Source organism: Eptatretus burgeri, chromosome 18 (genome assembly GCF_056783735.1).
Source record: "Eptatretus burgeri isolate ZD-2024b chromosome 18, Ebu_testis_v1, whole genome shotgun sequence".
Taxonomy (NCBI): domain Eukaryota; kingdom Metazoa; phylum Chordata; class Myxini; order Myxiniformes; family Myxinidae; genus Eptatretus; species Eptatretus burgeri.
The window spans coordinates 5,746,418-5,766,642 of NC_140978.1; the positions used below are offsets into that span (position 1 = coordinate 5,746,418).

At 41.3% G+C, this 20,225-nt stretch overlaps 1 protein-coding gene across 4 annotated transcripts in view; it reads left to right on the top strand.

Annotated features, from left to right (window-relative positions):
- Positions 1-20,225, top strand: part of ZSWIM8 (zinc finger SWIM-type containing 8) — a 273,025-nt gene that overhangs the window by 11,681 nt on the left and 241,119 nt on the right. For 3 of the 4 annotated variants that reach the window (XM_085863632.1, XM_085863633.1, XM_085863635.1), the window contains one exon: positions 17,679-17,878. In XM_085863632.1, coding sequence (XP_085719758.1) covers positions 17,701-17,878 — 178 coding nt within the window. In that variant the 5' untranslated portion in view covers positions 17,679-17,700. Of the gene's footprint in view, positions 1-10,232; positions 10,329-17,678; positions 17,879-20,225 lie in introns of those variants that run through there. The other variant, XM_085863634.1, reaches the window with a different exon arrangement.

Consider the following 20,225-nt stretch of genomic DNA (forward strand, 5'->3'; position numbering starts at 1 on the left):
ATTCTACAGCCGAGAACTGTGCAACCAGGGGCTACACAGCCATCTACAGCGCAACCAGTTCTGTTATGACCATGTGCAGGAGTGCGGGTGGTTTCCCAATGTGAGGGCTTTTGTGAGAGACAGAGACCCTAGCATGTCAGCAAAGGCACTTACATGGTTGTGGTAGAGCTAGTGGAGGTAGTTTTACAACACCTGGAGCTAGAGTTGGAGAAAGGAAAGGTAGTATTGATAGAGGTGGAGTTGGAGACAAATGGAAGGAAAGTGGCAACATGAACAATAATGACAGTAATAGTGGTAGTAATAGGAAGAAAGGGCAGACATGGCTGCCAAGGTAGCAACAGTATGAAGAGAGATGGGAGAACGCTCCGAAACAGAGGGACTACTTAGCCGAGGATTTGTGACGGTGAAGGGATGTAGAAGATTGGGCTGTAGCAGCAGGGGGAGAGCGAGAAGGACCAGGACTAGTCGCCAAGCTGGAAGCCCCGTTAATATTGGATGGGCCATGCAGGCCACCCCTGGGTGAGACATAATATGGGGGCATGGGGTACAGCTAGAGGTAGAGTAGGTGGCTTCTGCTTTGCCTTGTCAGTGTGCCCTACTGTGCATCAAATTGGTAAATATGATTGGGATGGTTATCCCATGAGTGCACACTCCCACTGCAAAGGCATCCTCCTCCCATGACAATCTGGTGGCATCCAGTGCTGCCTCTGCCACCTACAGTGACAAATCAAGCCTTGCTTGCCTAGTGCCTTCCATACCACTTACCTGCATGCCAGCCTGCTATACCATCTCTCTGTCTGCCAGCTGCTCATTTCACTGGCTAGGGCACTTTACCAGGTAATGTGGCTGGCCTGTGACTATGCTGGGGAGAATGGGATGGACTGAAATGGGACTTGTGTTTAAGAAGAGTTTAAGGAGTGCTTATGTTTAAGAATGGGGTTCATTAACCATTATGGAAATAGTCGTGTTTCGTTTGTGTTTAATATGTAGATGGTATTTGCTTGTGTGCCTCGAAATACACTGCGTTTTGTGTTTCAAACTTCCCAGGGTGTAAGCTGTCATTCGCCAAATCGCTAAGTGCTAATAAAAGTTTAATTTGGCGAATATTTTTTCATTCAAAATTCGGAACATCATTAACTATGCGTACACTCAGACCATTTTCAGGAAACTATGTTGAGTGAAGACATTTCAAAAACCATCAAATTTTTATGGATGGATATTTTACAACAAACAGCTTTTTGTTTGGCCAAAGAAAACTTGAATTTGGCTTCAGATTTTCAGATCAAATTGGCTGAATTGCAAATTTACTTTGTCTTGCTTTAACCCTGATTTTCTGATGTGTTTAGTGTCTGGTGAATGTGCTTATACAGATATGTGATTTCTTCTGTGTTTTGGGATCGAACGTCTAATCGTGGAGTGAAGGTGTAAGTAATTAGGGTCCATGAGGGCATGTCGCTCCACTTTAATGAAAATACATCGTTGGTGAAAAAAAAAATGTCGTCATCGCAAGTGCATACATGCAATTTAGGAGAAACTTAATTTTTTTACGATGAAAAATCATTGAAACGCAGATGCGATTGCAAAAAAAAATTATCAAAACTTCAAGAGCGTGCCTTTCTGGACCCTTAAAATAGGGTCCACGAGTGCATGTATAGTTTATTTTCATGGCAGCTTTGTATGCGACAAAGTGGTCACCATCTTCCACGCCACAAAGAAAGGGATGTGCCTGCTTTTTCTTTCTTTATTTTTTATTGTTCTGCCCTGCACGTGTTACTTTTCCTGCCACCCCATTGCTTTCATCTGTGTGGTACCAAACAACTAGCCATATTTTGTGACTAGCATTGTTCTATGTCATCTTACATTGTGCTCCCCTGAAAATCCATTCCTGTTGTCTTTGTGTCAGATTTATTTGCTGAACTTTGTGACCTCTGTTGACTAGATTGATTTAAAACATTGTCCTGAGTTTTGTTTACAATTATTATTGTTATTAATTTCCTTCTTTGTTTCGTCACATTCTTGTCTGTTAATTTGGCAGGAAGCGTCACGAGGATAGCAAAGCCATTAGTTTGCGTGGCAACAAGGCTTTTTTTTTTTTTTTTTTTTTTTTGTATACCTTGGTCGAGGCTCGTATGAGAGCTAACACACAACTCACAGCAAGGAGGCATGAGACAAGAGGGGCGGGAGTGGAAGGGACAAAACATTGGGGAACAGACACAGGTGAACTGTGGAAGGGAGAGGGATGGGGATGGGACGGGGAACATGGCGAGGGGAAGATGGACATTAAAGGGACTTTCAGGAAGGAAAGCAGGAGAATTGAAGGAAGTGGGCTTGGGTGGATTATCGGGGGTAGAAAAGATCGAGGATTTGGATGGGGGAAGATAAGAGGTGGTGGTGAACAGCTGTTTTGAAAGCCTGAAGGGAAGAATGGGAAAGAATAGAGTGAGGAAGTTTATTCCAAAGGCGGGAAAAAAGAGGAATGAAAGAGTGAAGATGAGCAGTGATTCGTGATTTTGGTAGTTTTACCAGAAGGGGGTTGTTGGCGGACCTTGAGCGCCCTGTGGAAATGTGGTTGGGACAAATCGCAGAGAGAGCAGGGGGGCAAGGCTGGAGAGGAGTCGGTAGAAGACAGAAAGACCACCGACCAACCTGCGGTGATTGAGTGAGAGGCCCAAAGACTCAGCTTCATTGCGGGAGATGCCAATGATCTTAAAAGCCCTGGTTTCGACAGCGTGAAGTCGAGAAAGGTGGGAGGCAGGAGCACCAGCCCAGAGGGGAGAGCAGTACTCCATCAGGCTACGGACAAAAGCTTTGTAAGTGGTCAGGAGCTCAAGAGGGCCGAGGAAGGACTTTGCACGACGGAGGATTCCCAGTCGGCGACTGGCTTTTGAGGCAAGGTTGGAAATGTGACTTTCCCAGGAAAGGTCATGGCAGATAGTGAGACCCAGAAGCTTGAAAGAAAAGACTTCTTCCAGAGGATTGTTGAGAAAGTGGATGGGGGGGTTTTGTAAACGGTCCTTTCGAAGAGACTTCACCTGCATGTCACCTGCATGTCACACGGAAGTGCTAATTACAATGCTGTAACTTTTTTTTAACCGATGTCTCCAGCTGTTGGACGACTCGGGACGAGTCTGGGATAGGGAAAGAGGTAGTATTGTTGTGGGGCTGGGTATTGGTGGCGAGCACGACCGCTCAGGGGAGCAGTAGAGTCGGCTCCACCGAACACCCAGAATTTAGGTCGTGACCCTCGGATAAGTATGAAAGGCACGGGTCCCTTTCAGGACCATGAATCGCCAATAATTCGACCGCGTGGGGTAGGGTTAATTGCCAAACTTCAATATACCTAATTACCCATGTGGCAAAGCTACAGGGGAATTTACACCCTCTCAGACCTCGAGCGGGACGAGCCGTTACCGTGCCCGAACCGTGTGTAACCCAAGTGGAGGTTACCGAGGCCTGTTGGTCCAAATGAACAATTTACTGCCTCAATATTTCTCAACACGCACCGTGCTAAGCCAATAAAAGAAATGACGGAACGAGCTGGGACATTCAACACAAGGGAAATTATTACAATAATAATCGGGACGGGAAGCACGTAAGGGCAGAGTTATCCGAATATCAGGCAGGCAATATACAGTGAGCAAAAGCACTTGACAATTCTACTTCAGGGACGGGACCCACACACAGACACACACCCAGAAGAAATGGACCCCGTCGGATCTTTATTGAAGGCTTCCAGCTCAAGGAAAGGTGAGCTGGAGGCCAGAGCCTGTGCTTGGACCTGTCCGCCTCGTGCGGTCTTCGACGATCTGGCTCAGTAGCAGGACTCAAACCCACAACTTTCAGGTGGCGTCAAGGACGAAGGCACCAGGAGTGGATCGTCAGATGCCAGCACGATCCGGACGGCAAAAACAAGCGAGGAGGCGGCGAAGCAAGTGATTCTCCTCAGGCTCTGACACACAATCAGGTTCTGACGCACAATCAGGCTCCGACGCCAACACGAACACCCCTCCAAAGGGAGCCTGGTCTTTTCATCCGCTCCCTGAGCAGAGTGGAGCCTCGGTATCGGACGCTTGGTTGGACAGGGATCAGGTGTGTTGACTCACTGTTCGCTCCTGATTGGACAGCAAGCGGAGCCTGGTAAAGTGCTAGTTCAGTGGAGGAGTTGTGAATGGGAATGTGCTGTTCACTCCAACTGAACAGCAAGGGGAGCCTGGTAAAGCGCTAGTTCAGTGGAGGAGTTGTGAATGGGAATGTGCTGTTCACTCCAACTGAACAGCAAGGGGAGCCTGGTAAAGCGCTAGTTCAGTGGAGGAGTTGTGAATGGGAATGTGCTGTTCACTCCAACTGAACAGCAAGGGGAGCCTGGTAAAGCGCTAGTTCAGTGGAGGAGTTGTGAATGGGAATGTGCTGTTCACTCCAACTGAACAGCAAGGATAGCCTGGTAAAGCGCTAGTTCAGTGGAGGAGTTGTGAATGGGAATGGCAGGGTGGTTGGTTTGTCGGATCTAAGGATTTAAAGACCTGACTATAAAACAACTTCGCAGCGCACGTACACTTAATTACCCATTAAACAAGGGACGGGACCCTAACTAGAAAAACATACTTACCGATATAACTGATCTATAAGGACTCTGACTGTTGTGTGCGATGGGTTCCAGATTCGTAACAGTATTACGAATTTCAGAATCAGGTCTGATGAATGCATCCACACATCCAGGTCCTCAGACAGTTATTTCCTTAAATGGTTGTTCAGATTAGCTCCATCCCCTTGTCTAATGGAATTTTAAATGTGATGCGTTGAGAAGGGTAAATAATAGATCCCCTTTCTTATGGGAAGTTTTTTTTTTTCTTTGACAGACACGTTTACACACATTTCTTTTGTGAGCGCTGGCGCCCGTATTTTTCCTCAGCAATGTTTATGCACCTATTTCTTTCGCGAGCGCCGACACCGCCTTTTTTGGCAGCGTACGGGTCGTCATGGAAACCATGCACAAGTGGGGCGGGGTGAGCTTTGGGGGACTCTGCGTCTGGCGAGACGGGCCGCATATATATATATATATATATATATATATATATATATATATATATATATATATATATATATATATATATATATATATATATATATATATACGTATGTATGTCCCCTACGTTATGTATTCATAACCATCCTCGACGCACCTTTATTTTTGGACAACAGAAGAAAAAAGCCAAAACTAAAAAAAGATTGCTATCTTGCTTGCCTTCCTTTTATCCTTATCCTTAAAGCTAGCAAGCTACTGTACAACAGTGCAAAACATTTAAACTGTGAAACAAAGATGCAGATTTGCATAACATTTGAACAGTGCAAAAAAGATGCAGGTTAGGTTTGCTCTTGATTTGAACAGTCAACAGTGCAAAAAGACAGTGTTGTCTTTGGTAGTTTTGCAGGTTTGCATTTGAAAAGTAGAATGAAAGATGCAGGTGGTTTGCTTGCCAGCATACTTTTCTGATCCAATCACTCGGTCTGTAATCAACTTCAAATTGTCTAATTGACTCATTGTTAAGCTAAGATTTTTTTTTCTTTATCCACTGACTCACAACTCAGTCATCAGTCACTACTGAGCAAAAATTGTACAGCTACCCACACTGGTGGAGTCTTCCTGCTCCAAATAAAGTAAAATAAAAGTAAAGTTATTCGCTCTTTTTTTTTTTTTAGCTGACCATCAAGTGCAATTTTACCTGAAAATCAGTTTGTGAGCTTGCAAGATTTTGCAACGATCCGGTAAGTCACTTGTATGTACTTGGAAACCCCACTTCAGTACTTGGAAGACCCACTGCAGTACTTCGCAATCCCACTGCAGCACTTGAAAATTCAACTGCAACATTTGGTACTCCTGTTGCAGTACTTGGAATTCCCACTGCAGTATGTACTTGGAAATTCCACTGCATTACTTGGAAATCCCACTGCAGCACTGGGAAATCCCACTGCAGCACTGGAAAATCCCACTGCAGCACTGGTAATTCTCCATCATTTAGGCCATACACGTGCATGAAAAGGCCATGCACCCAAAATAATCTGGGGGGCTATATATTCCAACAACTAAAATCCATTGATTGAAACGCACATTACTAATCACTTTTATATGTTTCCAGGTGGTAACATGCTGAGAACACCGAGACAAAGAAGAATTTCCCAGCGATTACCAGAAGTCCGTGCACAAAGGAACGCAGGACGACAGCTACAGTTGCCAGTGGTCCCACGAAGGAATGCAAGACGACAGCTGCAGTTGCCAGCGGTCCCACGAGCCTATACGAATGATGAAAATGTGTTCTTCCTTGAAACAGATATTGGAGAAATGGAAATAGCATGCAACAACTGTGAGGCAAAAAAATTTCGCTGGCGAGCCACCAGGATTTTGTTGTAAAAGTGGAAAAATCCAATTGGATTTATTCCCAATGCCACCTCAATATCTGCTGTCACTGCTCAACAGAGCAAATAATGATTCCGACCATTTCCTTCAGAACATACGCCTTTATAATAGCGCATTTCAAATGACGAGCTTTGGCTGCACTAGATGACAGATTCATAGATGGGATCCCAATTTTACTGTCCAAGGTCAAGTGTGTCACAAAATTGGAATTCTCCATCCGCAAGACAATACGCCTCAACAGTTTCTGCAAATTTATTTCATTGACAGCAGACGAGCCGAACATGGAGCACGTTTGGCCATCGGTACTGGTATGAAACCACACATCGTAACGAAGCTCAGAGTTATTGCATGAGAACAACAAATACGTCAGAAACCTGAAAACGGCTGTTGAAAGCATGAACCAAGACGGAAGAGAAGATCTTAGAGTTGTCATCCACGAAAACAAGCAGCCGGCCACACAACATCCTCGCAGTTACAACGCACCATCCGGTTATGAAGTCGGCATAATAATGCAAAACGAACCAACTGCGACCAGAGATATTGTGTTGCACCAGCGTGATGGAGCATTACAGCATATATCAGAATTACACCGTGCGTACGACACTCTGCAGTACCCAATCCTGTTTCCTTATGGCACAGACTGATGGAGCGTATATTTGCAGTCAGCCGCTGCACGCAAAATAACGCAAATGCAGTTTTATGCATACCATACCATATCATGTGTCGACAGACTAATCATTTGTTACTGTGCCGCAGACTGTTCCAGCAGTTTTTAGTTGACATGTACTGTAAGATAGAAACAGAACGATTACATTTTCTCAGACGGGAACGGAAAGCTCTAAGAGTGGACGGCTACCAAAACTTAAGAGACGCTATATTTAATAACAACTGTGATCCGTGGAACATGGGGAAAAGGATCGTGTTACCATCTACATTCACGGGCAGTCCGCGCTATATGCACGAGCGCACCCAAGATGCCATCGCATACGTGCGGAAGTATGGCAGACCAGATCTGTTCATAACCTCCACTACTAATCCGAAAGTCAAATTACAGAAAATCTTTTACCGAAACAAACAGCATCAGACCGGCCAGATATCGTCTGTCGTGTTTTTCATTTGAAATTGAAGAAACTGATGGATCTGTTGAAGAATGGAGCTTTTGGTGACTTGCTGGCATGGCTGTATTTTATCGAATTCCAGAAAAGAGGGTTCCCTCATGTGCACATACTACTCTGGCTGTCCCCAGGAAGCAAAATCGGACCCGACGATATTGATCAAGTCATATCTGCAGAAATACCATGTCCTGATTCGGAACTTCAACTGCACTAACTGGTGAAATGCAACATGATCCATGGACCATGTGGCCCTTTCAACAGAAACAGTCCATATATAAAGGACGGATCCTGCTCAAAAATGTTCCCGAAGGATTTTATGGAAGCGACGGAACAAGGGCAAGATAGCTATCCCAAGTACCGCAGGCGCACCCCAGAGGACTGAGGGAATGTAATCGCAATCACCAAGATTGTAAATGGACAGCGTATTGTGCACGTTATAGATAATCGGTGGGTTGTACCTCACAACCCTTGGCTTTTAAAACAAATGAAGTGCCACATGAACGTTGAAATTTGTACTTCAGTCAAAAGTGGGAACTATGTGCTGAAGTATGTAAACAAGGGAAGTGACCAAGTGATCTTCACTATTGAAGGTGGACAAAATAATGATGAAATACAACAATATCAAGAAGCCAGGTTCGTGGGTGCAATGGAAGCTGCTCACCGAATATTGGGCTTCCCGATGCATGAACACTATCCACCAGTGATGCAGCTGGCTATCCACCTGGAGAATGGCCAGCGAGTGTACTTTGACAATAGCAATGCTGATGCCCGCGCCAGAGCGGACCACCAAAGACAACTCTGACAGAATTCTTCACCATTTGCCGTACGGATGAGTTCGCAAAAACACTCACTTATCACGAAGTTCCAGATTATTACACGTGGGATTCTTGCAACAAAAAGTGGAATCGACGCAAGAGGGGAACTCCAGAACCATAATTCCCTGGTGTATTCGGAAGCCCTGCTATCTGTAGAGTTTACACGGTCAATCCAAAACAATCAGAGTGCGATTTTTTTTTTTTTTTATGCATGCTGCTTCACCAGGAACATGGTCCGACATTATTCGAAGATCTCAGGAGTCATGAAGGTGTAATCCTACCAACTTTTCGAGAGGCATGTCTGGCGAAGGGACTTGCAGAGGATGACAACCATCTACATAATGCCTTGCGAGAGGCAACTATTGGACAGAGCCCGCAAAGTCTTCGGAAATTATTAATTGTCCTGTTTTTTTTTTTTTTTTTTGTGAACCAAGTAACCCACTCGCACTCTGGAATGACCATAAAGCTGCGTCAGCAGAGGATTTTTTTTCCATCGCCACAATGTTCATGTTGACGACGACCGTGCAGAGGAAATGTGCAATCTTTGCTTGATGGAAATAGAAGACCACATCCTTGCACAAGGAGGTCAAACTCTGGATAACTACAACCTTCCTGTCATTGACCGTACAACGGCTGCAAACCACGCACGGGAGTATGTTCGGTATGTGAATTTCGACGTATGTGAACAAAACCAGAACATCAACAACCACAAGCATCAGCTGACGGCAAATCAGAGAGAAATATATGCACTATTTCTCGACAAAGTAAACACAGCGCTGCGGTATCACCTTTGTTGATGCTCCTGGAGGGACAGGTAAAACGTTCCTCTTGAATTTAATTCTTGCAAAGATCAGATCGAATGGCCATATCGCTATTGCTACAGCATCGAGTGGTACAGCCGCAACTTTACTAACAGGGGGACGTACTCTAAATTCCGCCTTCAAAGTACCCCTGAATGCTCACAAACAAGATACACCAACCTGCTCTATGAAAAAAGGGACAGCAATCGCTGGAGTGATGAACGAAGCCAAAGCAATTATTGTGGACGAGGCTCCAATGACACACAGGGCCATGTATGACGAGATCAATAGGACCCTACAGGATATTTGTGGAAATTCAAAACCATTCGGTGGCATCCCGGTAATGTTCTGTGGAGACTTCCGCCAAATACTACCCGTTGTGAAGGACGGAACACGTGCAAACATAGTCGATGCGATGCTGAAGCGATCGCCGTTATGGCGCAACGTTACAACATACCGACTGCACGACAACATACGAGCACAGCTAACAAACGACCCCACCGCTGCTAATTACGCTGACCTCCTCATGAACATTGGAGATGGTAACTACCCTGTTGAAAATGAACCGGAAACCATCACTTTATCAGAAGGGATCCACCAGCATGAAACTCTATCCAAATTAATAGAGGATATTGATGTCGGATTAACAGGACGTGCTCCAAATGACAATATATATATGTATATATATATATATATATATATATATATATATATATATATATATATATATATATATATATACATATCATAACGGATGATCCGCTGTGGCGACCCCTAACGGGAGCAGCTGAAAGAAGAAGATATGTATGTATGTATGCATATATCTATATATTATTTCTGTTAACGTCTACGTGTAATTTGACGTATCTCCTCCAAAACTGCCGGACGGATTGTCGCCACTTTCGGCATGCGGGTGGTCTAATGAACAGCTTGGGCTATGTGAGATCGTGCAAGACTGACAGGTTTGGGAATTTTGGGCGATTTTCTAATTTTTACATTTGTTTGCATGGCGACGTGTGACGTCACCGCTGAGAGGCGTAATTCTGTCATGACATCATCAGTTATTCGCTGACGTCATTACGTCTGTCATCAACAGACCGTCACCACCGAGAGGCATAATGCCACTCTGAGAAAACAGCGTCTGCAATGTAAAACCCTCTTCTGCATATGCTGACTACCTCAGAAGGTGAATTTGACACAAAAAATGTAACAAGAAACATTGTATATAAAGTAAAGATTTATTTAAAAAGATTTTTATTTCTGTTAACGTCTGCGTGTAATTTGACGTTTCTCCTCTGAAACCGCTGGCAAGAATGTGTTCATTTTTCCATATACTGGAGTTTCTTAATGTGACGAAGATGATGCACTAAATTTCTAAGCTGGAATTGGATGACAACGTGGCTTCAACAAGATTTTCAACCCATCGACGGCCACATTTATTCCCGTTCAGTCACCATCGCTGGTTGGAAACTGGCAGGAGGGAAATCCCTGCCGGATGTTACCGTCCGAGAGGAAGGGACGAGGAGCGCAAGCAGCTGCCATGACGTCATGGGAAAAGAGCGCAGGTTGTGAGTTGCCACGCTGATGTGCATAGAAAAAAAAAAAGAGAAAAGCAAGCCTCGCCACTTGGGGTAAACAGGAGCCCAGGCAGGGGGTAGGAGACCCCCTTGCTTCGGGCACGGGACATTCTTGTCTCCATGCCTGGTCTCCATTCTTGCTGTATGAGTGGTGGGGTTTTCATGATTGACGTTAAGGTGCATAATTCGGTAAAAGCCATGATTGCTTCATAAAGTATCGTACAGTGCGTCATAACCTGCTGCTCAGTTATACATCTAACTGGCGCATTGTGCGAGCATATATTCTTCGGCCGGCTTTGTGCCTTTTGACTATATATCAGTACTTGAGGCCTGTAACCCTGGTTTGGGGCTTCAAATCCGACTGGCAGCTGTGGCCGGTTGATGGCCCATGTGATTCGCTCATTCCTGGACCGGTCGCGTGGCTAAAACAATATATTTAACGAGATGGCTTCTTGCAAATTGTGCTTGTAAACCTGCTTCTCTATTCCTTCAGTAATTTCCCCTTTACCCATTCATATACTTTCTCGTACCTTTTTACCCACCCCCCCCCCCATTCATTCACTCCATCTACCTATTCACTCAGTCTGCTGTGGTGTCATCTACTTTCATCCAGTCAATGGCTGGGTGGTGGTAGTCATGGAAATTAACCAAGTTAAGAAATGGCAATAAAAAAATTGAAAAACATGATATAAATAAAGTAATAGTAGTGTATCGATGATGGCAACATATTTTTGAGTAGTGCATCATGTTACAACTTCAGATGCAACATTACATGTTATGTTGGGTGGCATTCCCTGTTCCGGCTTGATAGTGAAGCTGTTTTGGGGTGCCCAACCCTGGAAGTAGCCATTTAAATCTTCGTGTGCAAACCAACATGCCACACCAACACATGTAACGCCACACACCATGTCACACCATCATCACACCTCACGCCACACACCAATCACTAAAGCCACACACCAACTGCGAAAGCCATGTATTTGTATTCAACTTGCCAGGACAAAGTGATCTTTATATCTGGGTTTTCAAGCAATGTGGATTGTGAATGCAAGGTAAATATGCATTGAAAAATTTCATACAAAGCAAAAGCTCATGGCAGAGCTAAAATTATGTTTGTTAAAACTTGTTCTGAATCTTGTAACAGGGTTCCTGATATAGAGGTCCAACACTATTTACAAACATGCAATGCTTAAAATATGCACTGAAACACAGTACATTGTAAACGACAAAAAACCCACAAACACTTTTTGAATTGTACCAGAATAAAATTGTGATGCACCATTGTCTTTGATTCTGTGATGTTTTTTTTTTAATTTATATATTTTTTTTTAAACCGATATTTTGTTTACCAACATGTACAAACAGTTTATTTATTTATTTTTTTCTTTGCCCACCACCCATTGCTCTAATTATTTTACACACCACCCATCACTATCATTGATGAATGGTTTGATTTGTGCACTGGACTCGCCTCTTTCAAAAAAAAACAACTCCATCTAATCTAACAGCCAATTTGATTAAGAATAAAGCTGGACATGCTGCCTTTCCTTTCTTTAAACTTCTTTTCACTGATTCGACTTCTTCACATATCTCTTCTTCTGGATCTTCAATTTTATTACATTCCAGGTCATTCTACCGTTCGTTTTCTTCAATCCAGAGCTTCTCAAATGAAGCTTTCCATTCTTTATCAATATCATCTATTTTCACTCAGATGTACTTTTTTGTTTTTCAAATACCGGTATTTTCCAGTGCATTAACCACACCCATGTTTTTCACCCTCAAAAAAGGATAAAATATTTTCTGGTGCATTACCACACCCATGTTTTTCACCTTCAAAATAAATGAATGTATTGATCATTTTATTTTCTGATCGAGATCTAAATACGTTTGTACATGAACTTTGTATGGAACAAAGTGATGGAGGTATCAACATACTTACTCCCATGTTCGCTTGATTTCGTCTTGCAGTCTTATTCTCATTTTGAAGAAGTTGAAGAGAGAGGAGAGCATACCAAGAAGTTTTTATTTTTCTTTCTTATATTTTTCAAATTATAAAAAGGATTTTTCTTGTTCCTAGAAAAGGGAAGAAAGGGTATTCATACTGATATCGTAAATATTTTTGTGGATTTGTGGCCCTGAAGAGGGCCGTTTGGGTTTGACGAAGCTTTTCAGAAAAACCCGAGGAAATCCTCGTCACTGCTTTCCTTGTAGAAGATGGCATGTAACTCCTTGTCCGAATTGGGGTAGAGCAAGTGCCCGTCGCAGTTTACATCACTGTCACAGTCATTTACAGCCTCCTCCTCCCAAATGATGTTGTCCTCTGTGCCGTCCATGTTGGAGATGCAGCATTTCAGAAATGCTCGCTTGATGATGTCCGATGGTATCTCCTCCCACACATTTACGATCCAGCTGCAGATCATCGGAAGGTCGAGCTTTCTCGTCCTCCCGATGAACACTGGCTGGCAGTCTCCCAGTCAACATAATGGGAGACTAAATTTCTATATGTAAAATTTCTATATCTATATATATACAGTATATACTGCCAACGTAGCGACAGGAGTAATGGTGAAAGCTCAACCAAGAACCAAGAAAGTTCTCTCATCTCATCCTGTCCAGGCTGGAGTTCCTCAAGACAGTGTTCTGGGCCCTGTTCTTTTTCTAGTTTTCATTAATGATCTCCCCGACTCTCTGGAAAATCCTCTTTATCGTCACACCAGAAAAAAAATAATCTTGACTTCTGATTTGGTTAAGCTCTTTCCCCATTCTTCATACATTTTGTTCTCTGCTGTCGCTATTTCTTTCTTCACTTCCTTCAAACCTTTTTAATATCCTTTACCTTGCGACTCTTTACTTTTTTTACCACTTTTTGTGAACGTCTTATGTTTGAGCACTCTTTGGACTGTAAAATTCCACCACCATATTTTTCCTTCCTTTTGAAACCTGCCATTGCTTATTTCACAAATATTGCTTGCTATCTTTGGCCAAGCATTTTTCATTTTAGTTCACACCCCATTTACATCTTTAGAAATTACAAATATCATCCCGTTGTTCAGATGGTCTTAAGTTTTCTCTTGGTTTTGCATCTTTCAGTTTCAAACGTTTGCACATACCATCGCTTGAGGTCTTTGCTTTTAGTTTCACTTACACCATGAAAATCTCCAACCAATCAATGCTGACTGTGTCTACCATTCTTTACCGGCTATTACTTTCGCACTGCTTAACATTTTTTTTTAAACTCCTTCACACTATTCCAGTGTTTGTCAACCTTTTTTTGTCCCACACCCCACTTAGATTTTCAAAAAAAATCATACGCCCCACCATGATTGGAGACACTACAGTATATACTACATATGTATTTAAAAGGCAAAGCTATGAAAGCGATCATGTATTGATTCATTAATTCTGAATCCTCATGCCCCACCAAAATATTGCCACGCCCCACCTTGAGAAACACTGCACTAATCATTAATGAATCTGGCTCTTTGCAATTCCGCTTGGAAGTCACGAGTTGTGACAAAATTTCTTCTCCCATAATAATTTTCAGTGTCATTATTCTGTCACTGAATTGTTTTTATTCTGTCACTTTTTAGATAAATATTTCTGTGACGAACACAAACACAATCGATGTCGTTTTGATCTCCACACCAGAAAAAAAAATTACATTTTTCATTGTTGCAGCCAAGAATAAATCTTGTACTTTGCCCTTTCCATCTCATTTCTTGAAGACAAATATAAACTCATATTCTATTCAGCATTCAAACGACTTATGGGACGACTCCGTCCCATCATCGCACCAGCATTGGTCATTCGTGTTTTTTTATCCTTTTTTTTTGTTCCCATTTAAAATACTAACCAGAGTCTATGAGCAATTTTGGGCTATTTGCCATTGAGAGTACAGTCATTTTGCCTGTACAGCTAATTAACCTCCGCCATTGAAGATCGGAGGTTACTGTTTTCACCCCCTTTCTGTTTGTTTGTTTGTTTGTTTGTTAACAGTATTACGGAAAAACTCCTCGACGGATTTCGACGAAACTTGGTGGGGGGATTAGGTATGGTCCAAGGATCATGCCATTAGATTTTGGACTTGGTCCAAAATTAAATATGGCCACTATGGCGGCCATTTTGAAAAAATATTTGAATTTTTTTTTTGCATTTCTACATGTTTTAAGTGATTTCCAACCCCCCCCCCAAAAAAAAATTTGTTAGAGAAAAAAAAAATTTTGCAACTTTTTTTTCAACAAAATTTCGATTTTTTTTTTTTTTCATTTCTACATGTTGTAAGTGATTTCCAACAAAAAAACATGCCAAAATTATAATTGCGGCTGATTTTGGAACTTCAGGTGGATATACCCACGTAAAATCAATTTCTGTCTCAAGAAATCTAGTTATGACGAATGAATTGAGTATGTAAAAGGGAAAGTTGCAAACTATAACTCTGTGAGCACTGTTGACGTCAAATTGAATGAATAGGATATCAAGTTCACTTCAGTGACCTAGCAGTATTGGCGACGGAGGTTTTGCACTCTACCGAGTGCTCCCCCTCTAGTTTACTCTCGGTTGTTCACCGTTCTCTTTTGTTGTAGACATGTGGACTTGCCCACGTGGTACCTGGGGCTGTACCACACTCATGTATTTAGAACTGCCATCATGAGTTTTGGAGCTGAGGTTTATACAGCCGGTTGCTCTTCCTGATGCCAATCGTTTTTCTTTCAGCGATCAATAACCCCTTAGCCTTTGGTTAAAAAAAAAAAAAATGTATACCGCAAGGCAGCAGCCATTTTTTTTTTTTTCAGGGATCACACCTTAAAGAAAAACCATGGTTAGAAATGTATACACATCCTTCATGATACAGTGACTTGATAGCCAGAATTTTGTTGTAATGTATAAGTTAGAAAACCAATCAGTTATACATTTTATTGAATTTGTTTTTCTGGAATTTTGAATCCCTAAATTATAAATAAAATATTGGGGGAGGGGGAGCGAGGGAATTGAACAACTCGTGTTCTGTCATTTGTTCTAGTTGGCATTTCATACTGCTCCAGATCGGTTGTGCACACTTTTCGTACTGTATTGCCATTCAAGTTTTTTTTTCATTCCCGTGCTTTCATTGCCATTAAAGTTTGGCTTGATTTGGTTCAGTCCATTGTGTTGATCACACTTCGTACGGAACTGTGCAGGATTTCACTATTTTTCAACGTTCTTACTTCAGTGAAAGTAAAGTTCTCTGGGAAATGGCCATTGAACACAAGTAATGGCAGAAGTGCAAAAAGAGACCGTAAAGCAATTACCCCTTTTTTAACCTCCGCCATCGAAGATGGACGGAGGTTACTGTTTTCACCCCTGTCTGTCTGTTTGTTTGTTTGTTTGTGAACAGTATTACGGAAAAAACTCCTGGATGGATTTCGACGAAACTTGGTTGGGGGTTTAGGTATGGTCCAAGGATCATGCCATTATATTTTGGACTTGGTCCAAAGTCCAATATGGCTGCTATGGCGGCCATTTTGAAAAAAAATTTAATTTTTGTTTTTGCATTTCTACATGTTTTAAGTGATTTCCAACAAAAAAAAAAATTGTTCGAGAAAAAAAAAAAAATTTGCAACTTTTTTTCAAAAAAAATTTCGATTTTATTTGAAAAAAATTTTTTTGCATTAATACTTGTTTTAAGTAATTTCCAACCCCCCCAAATTTGTTGGAGAAAAAAAAATTAGAAATTTTGCAATTTTTTTAATTTCGATTTTTTTTTTTTTTTTTTTTTTTTTTTTTTTGGCATTTCTACATGTGCGTCAATCTAGTTTAGTTTATTCAATCGTGGTTCAGTAGAGTCTGATCCGTTTTGACCTACAATGAATAGGATATCAGGTTCACTTAAGTGACTCAGCAGTATTGACGGTGGAGGTTTTGCACTCTACCGAGTGCTCCCCCTCTAGTTTTGTATGCAATATCGAGGTGTATGAGAGCTAACACACAGAATGTACAAGAGGGGCGGGAGAGGGAAGGACAAAAAAGTGGGGAACAAACATTCGGAGATCTGTGGAAGGGAGAGTGATATCTATTTCTATTTCTTTTTCTATTTCAGAAATGGTATTTCTATTTCTGTGACTTACATGAGCATTATTATTAATATTTTATCATAACATTATTGAATTTCAATGAGATAATATGCTATAAAATGGTTTGTTACATTCTTAAGTGTGTTTTTCGGCCCTTAAAACGTAATAAATATATTTGGGAGGAATGCATCCCCAACTAGAATGGTACTCAGTCAGGCGCATACCTCTGCCAGGCGAAACAGTTTCGGTTTTGTATCCCACTGATAAGTCGGATCTGCATCCAGACCTGAACCAAAATATAATCGGCTTGTTCTTGTAACCAAACCAATTCATCCACCAAGTTAGTCTGAATCTGTCCATAACTTTTTGAGATATCCTGCTCCCAGCCAAACGGATAGGGCTGAAAACATAACCTCCATCCACTTTTGACTGAGTTAATTATTTAATGGAAGGCAATGGGAAAATAGGATTCGATTTATACAGAATTTCACTTTATGTACAATCTCTTGACCATGTATATATTCTGTAAATTGAGGGATGTGCATAATATATATATATATATATATATATATATATATATATATATATATATATATATATATATATATATATATATATATATATATATATATATATATACACATCACTGGTTGCTTTCATTTCCCTCTTCCAGTTGTAGTTGAATGTGTTTTTCTTGCATCTGAGGTTTAAACACTTTTACTTTGCTGATGAATCCTGAAGGCAAAAACTTGCATCCAACACTCCTTAAATTGCTTATTTTGCAACACTTATGAGGGAGTGTTGTTTATGTAGGGGACTTTGTCTGTCTGTCTGTCTTCTTCCTTCTTTATTTTTACATATAGAAATTTAGTTTGCTTTCACATATCTTTTTGACTACTTTGTTGACAGGTACCTTGGCTGAAAAACAGCAATGGATCTTATGCTGGCCGAATGGGATGAGACTGAGCGCTTCTCATTTGAAGACAGCGATCGTTTTGAGGAAGATTCTTTATGTTCCTGGATATCTGAGCCTGAGTCGCTCTGCCAGAATTGGCGTGGATGGAAGCGCCAATCTGCTGGTCCCAATTCTCCAACGATTCGCCTTAAAGGTGAAAGCATCTACCTTCCGTTTCTCTTTACACCTGCTGATTTATTTTACCACTCATCTTCACTGTCGTATTTTATACACTATATATCTATGCTATAAAAGGGAAATTGTTTGTTTGTTTATATATTTGTTTCTGCTTCAATAACTAAAAAAATACTGAACCAAGTCCAACCATATTTTGCAGGATACCCCAAACATGGTTTCTGTCTGAGTAGTATCACCAAGGGGGTTCAGGGTTGGGGGGGGGACCCTAATTCTCTCCATAACTTATAATGCATTACGGTGATGTTGAAATCTGAGTGAGAATAATTCAAAATTTTCAAATCGTTTCATTTCCCCCATTTTAAGTGGACATTCAAACCAAAGCAAGCACTGAGCTTCACAGAAAAACTGGAGTGATTTATTTTAGTGCTTTATATATGTATATACATAAATACATGTGCAGCAAGGTTGGTTGATTGTGATATTAACTGACTTCCAAGCAGATGGAAGATGACCATGGTCAAATGATGGAGTGAATAGAGCAGAATGTTTGAAGTACATCATGTTATCTTCTGATTAAACCTGTTGGCAATGTGACAGGTAAAAATCCTATATATAATCCATTAGTGGACAATCTCACAGTAGTTAATGATTTTGCCATAATGAACTGTTTGGTAATTTCATAAAGCACCAATATCTGCACAAACTGAGACCATGTTCCTCAGCATGTGGGGGTGGCTGAAGGGAGCAGTCTTCTGAAGTGTAAGAGAGTGTTTTCTTTGTTGCTGTTGGACACATCAAACCAGATTTTGGTTGACATTTTAGTTTTGCATTGCTCTTTTGATTGATTAATTCCTATAGCTTTTAGGGAAAGAGGAATCGTAACCAGTGTTGCTCACACTGCTTACTGCGGTTTGTGAAGGTTGTGTGACAGGTGGGTCTCCCCCTCCCCTTCCCCAATGATGGTGCTTGTAACTGGCCACAAACACCGTGGGTAAAATGAAAATGTGGTGAGCCAAGTTTTGCTGCTTTGAATTTTCTCAACACCGAATGCTCTTTCTTTGACTTAATCCAAACTTTTCTTGGAGGAAACTGTTATTGAAGAGCAAATAAATCTGACATGGGTTTTTTTATTATTATTATTATTATTATTATTATTATTATTATTATTATTATTATTATTATTACTTTTTAATCAAAGTAGGATGCCTAAACACTATAGAGATATAAAGTCCTGACTGTTTAAGATATTGAGGAAATGTCACAATAACGTTTTTGATGCTCCTTTGTCTGCCAATGACTTAGATGATACGATCAAAATGGCAAACATCTCCAAGCTGGCAATTTACCATTGGATTCTGCTCTGGTATTGGCCTTATTTTGTATTCCTGGTGTCATGAGCCATCTCCTTGCACACATGTAAATGCCTTTGCAACTAAATTTATGATCCTCGCCTCTCTCTGCCTGCCGAGTTGGCCTATTCCCTCTGAGACCGTGTCAGCGTAATTTTGAGTACAGCTGGATGCTGAATGGACAGAGTAGGCAGCTCTTATTGAAAAGGGTCTGTTTCTATGGGTTACGGCTGAGAGTTGTTGGATAGGATTTTGTGTTCACTGTGCTAAAAGGATCAAGCTACCTCGATCAACTTTTGAGGCTCGTGTGAAATGCAAATGTGGTCGATTGTAGACACTGGTTTTGTTTTGCCATAAATGCTCATATATTGGTTTTGCATTTTGACTGTTGCTGTCCTGTCACTCAGAGAATTAGTATTGCACCACAAGCTTGATCAAAATCAATAATTATATGTTTTAAATTAATTGTGGATCTGCAGAATGCTGCTATTCTATTGTTCCATATACAGTGCAGCATGTGGATGTGTGGGTTTGCATCTGCTCGGAGTGTGACCGTGCTGCTGATGCAGTGCCTCCTGTGGGTTAGAGCAGGAATTTCTAATTTGACCAGAGTGTCAGTGATAGTTTGCCTAGTCTTTGCGAAGGACACCATGGGATCTTTAACATCTATTGACTAATAGCGTATCATCAGAGTAATTCTGGATGAGAGAGGGAATGAAATGAGAATGGTTTAAAATGTCAAAACAAACAAACAAACAAAAGTTTTAGTTCAGTTGAACCCCCCTAGTTAATCCCCCAGAATAAATTTCAGTGAGAGAACCAAAATTTGAAATGTCATTTCCCACCCCCAATCAGTAAGAACTCTCCCATCAGATTGGGTGATGTGATGAGACGACTCATTGGATATGATGCCTTTGTTGCGGTACTGCCCTGCAGTTTTATCAACACGAGTTGCATACATTAAAATGCTAAGGGAATGAAGGAGGCTTTATTTGCTCTTGTGCTTGTTTGGCA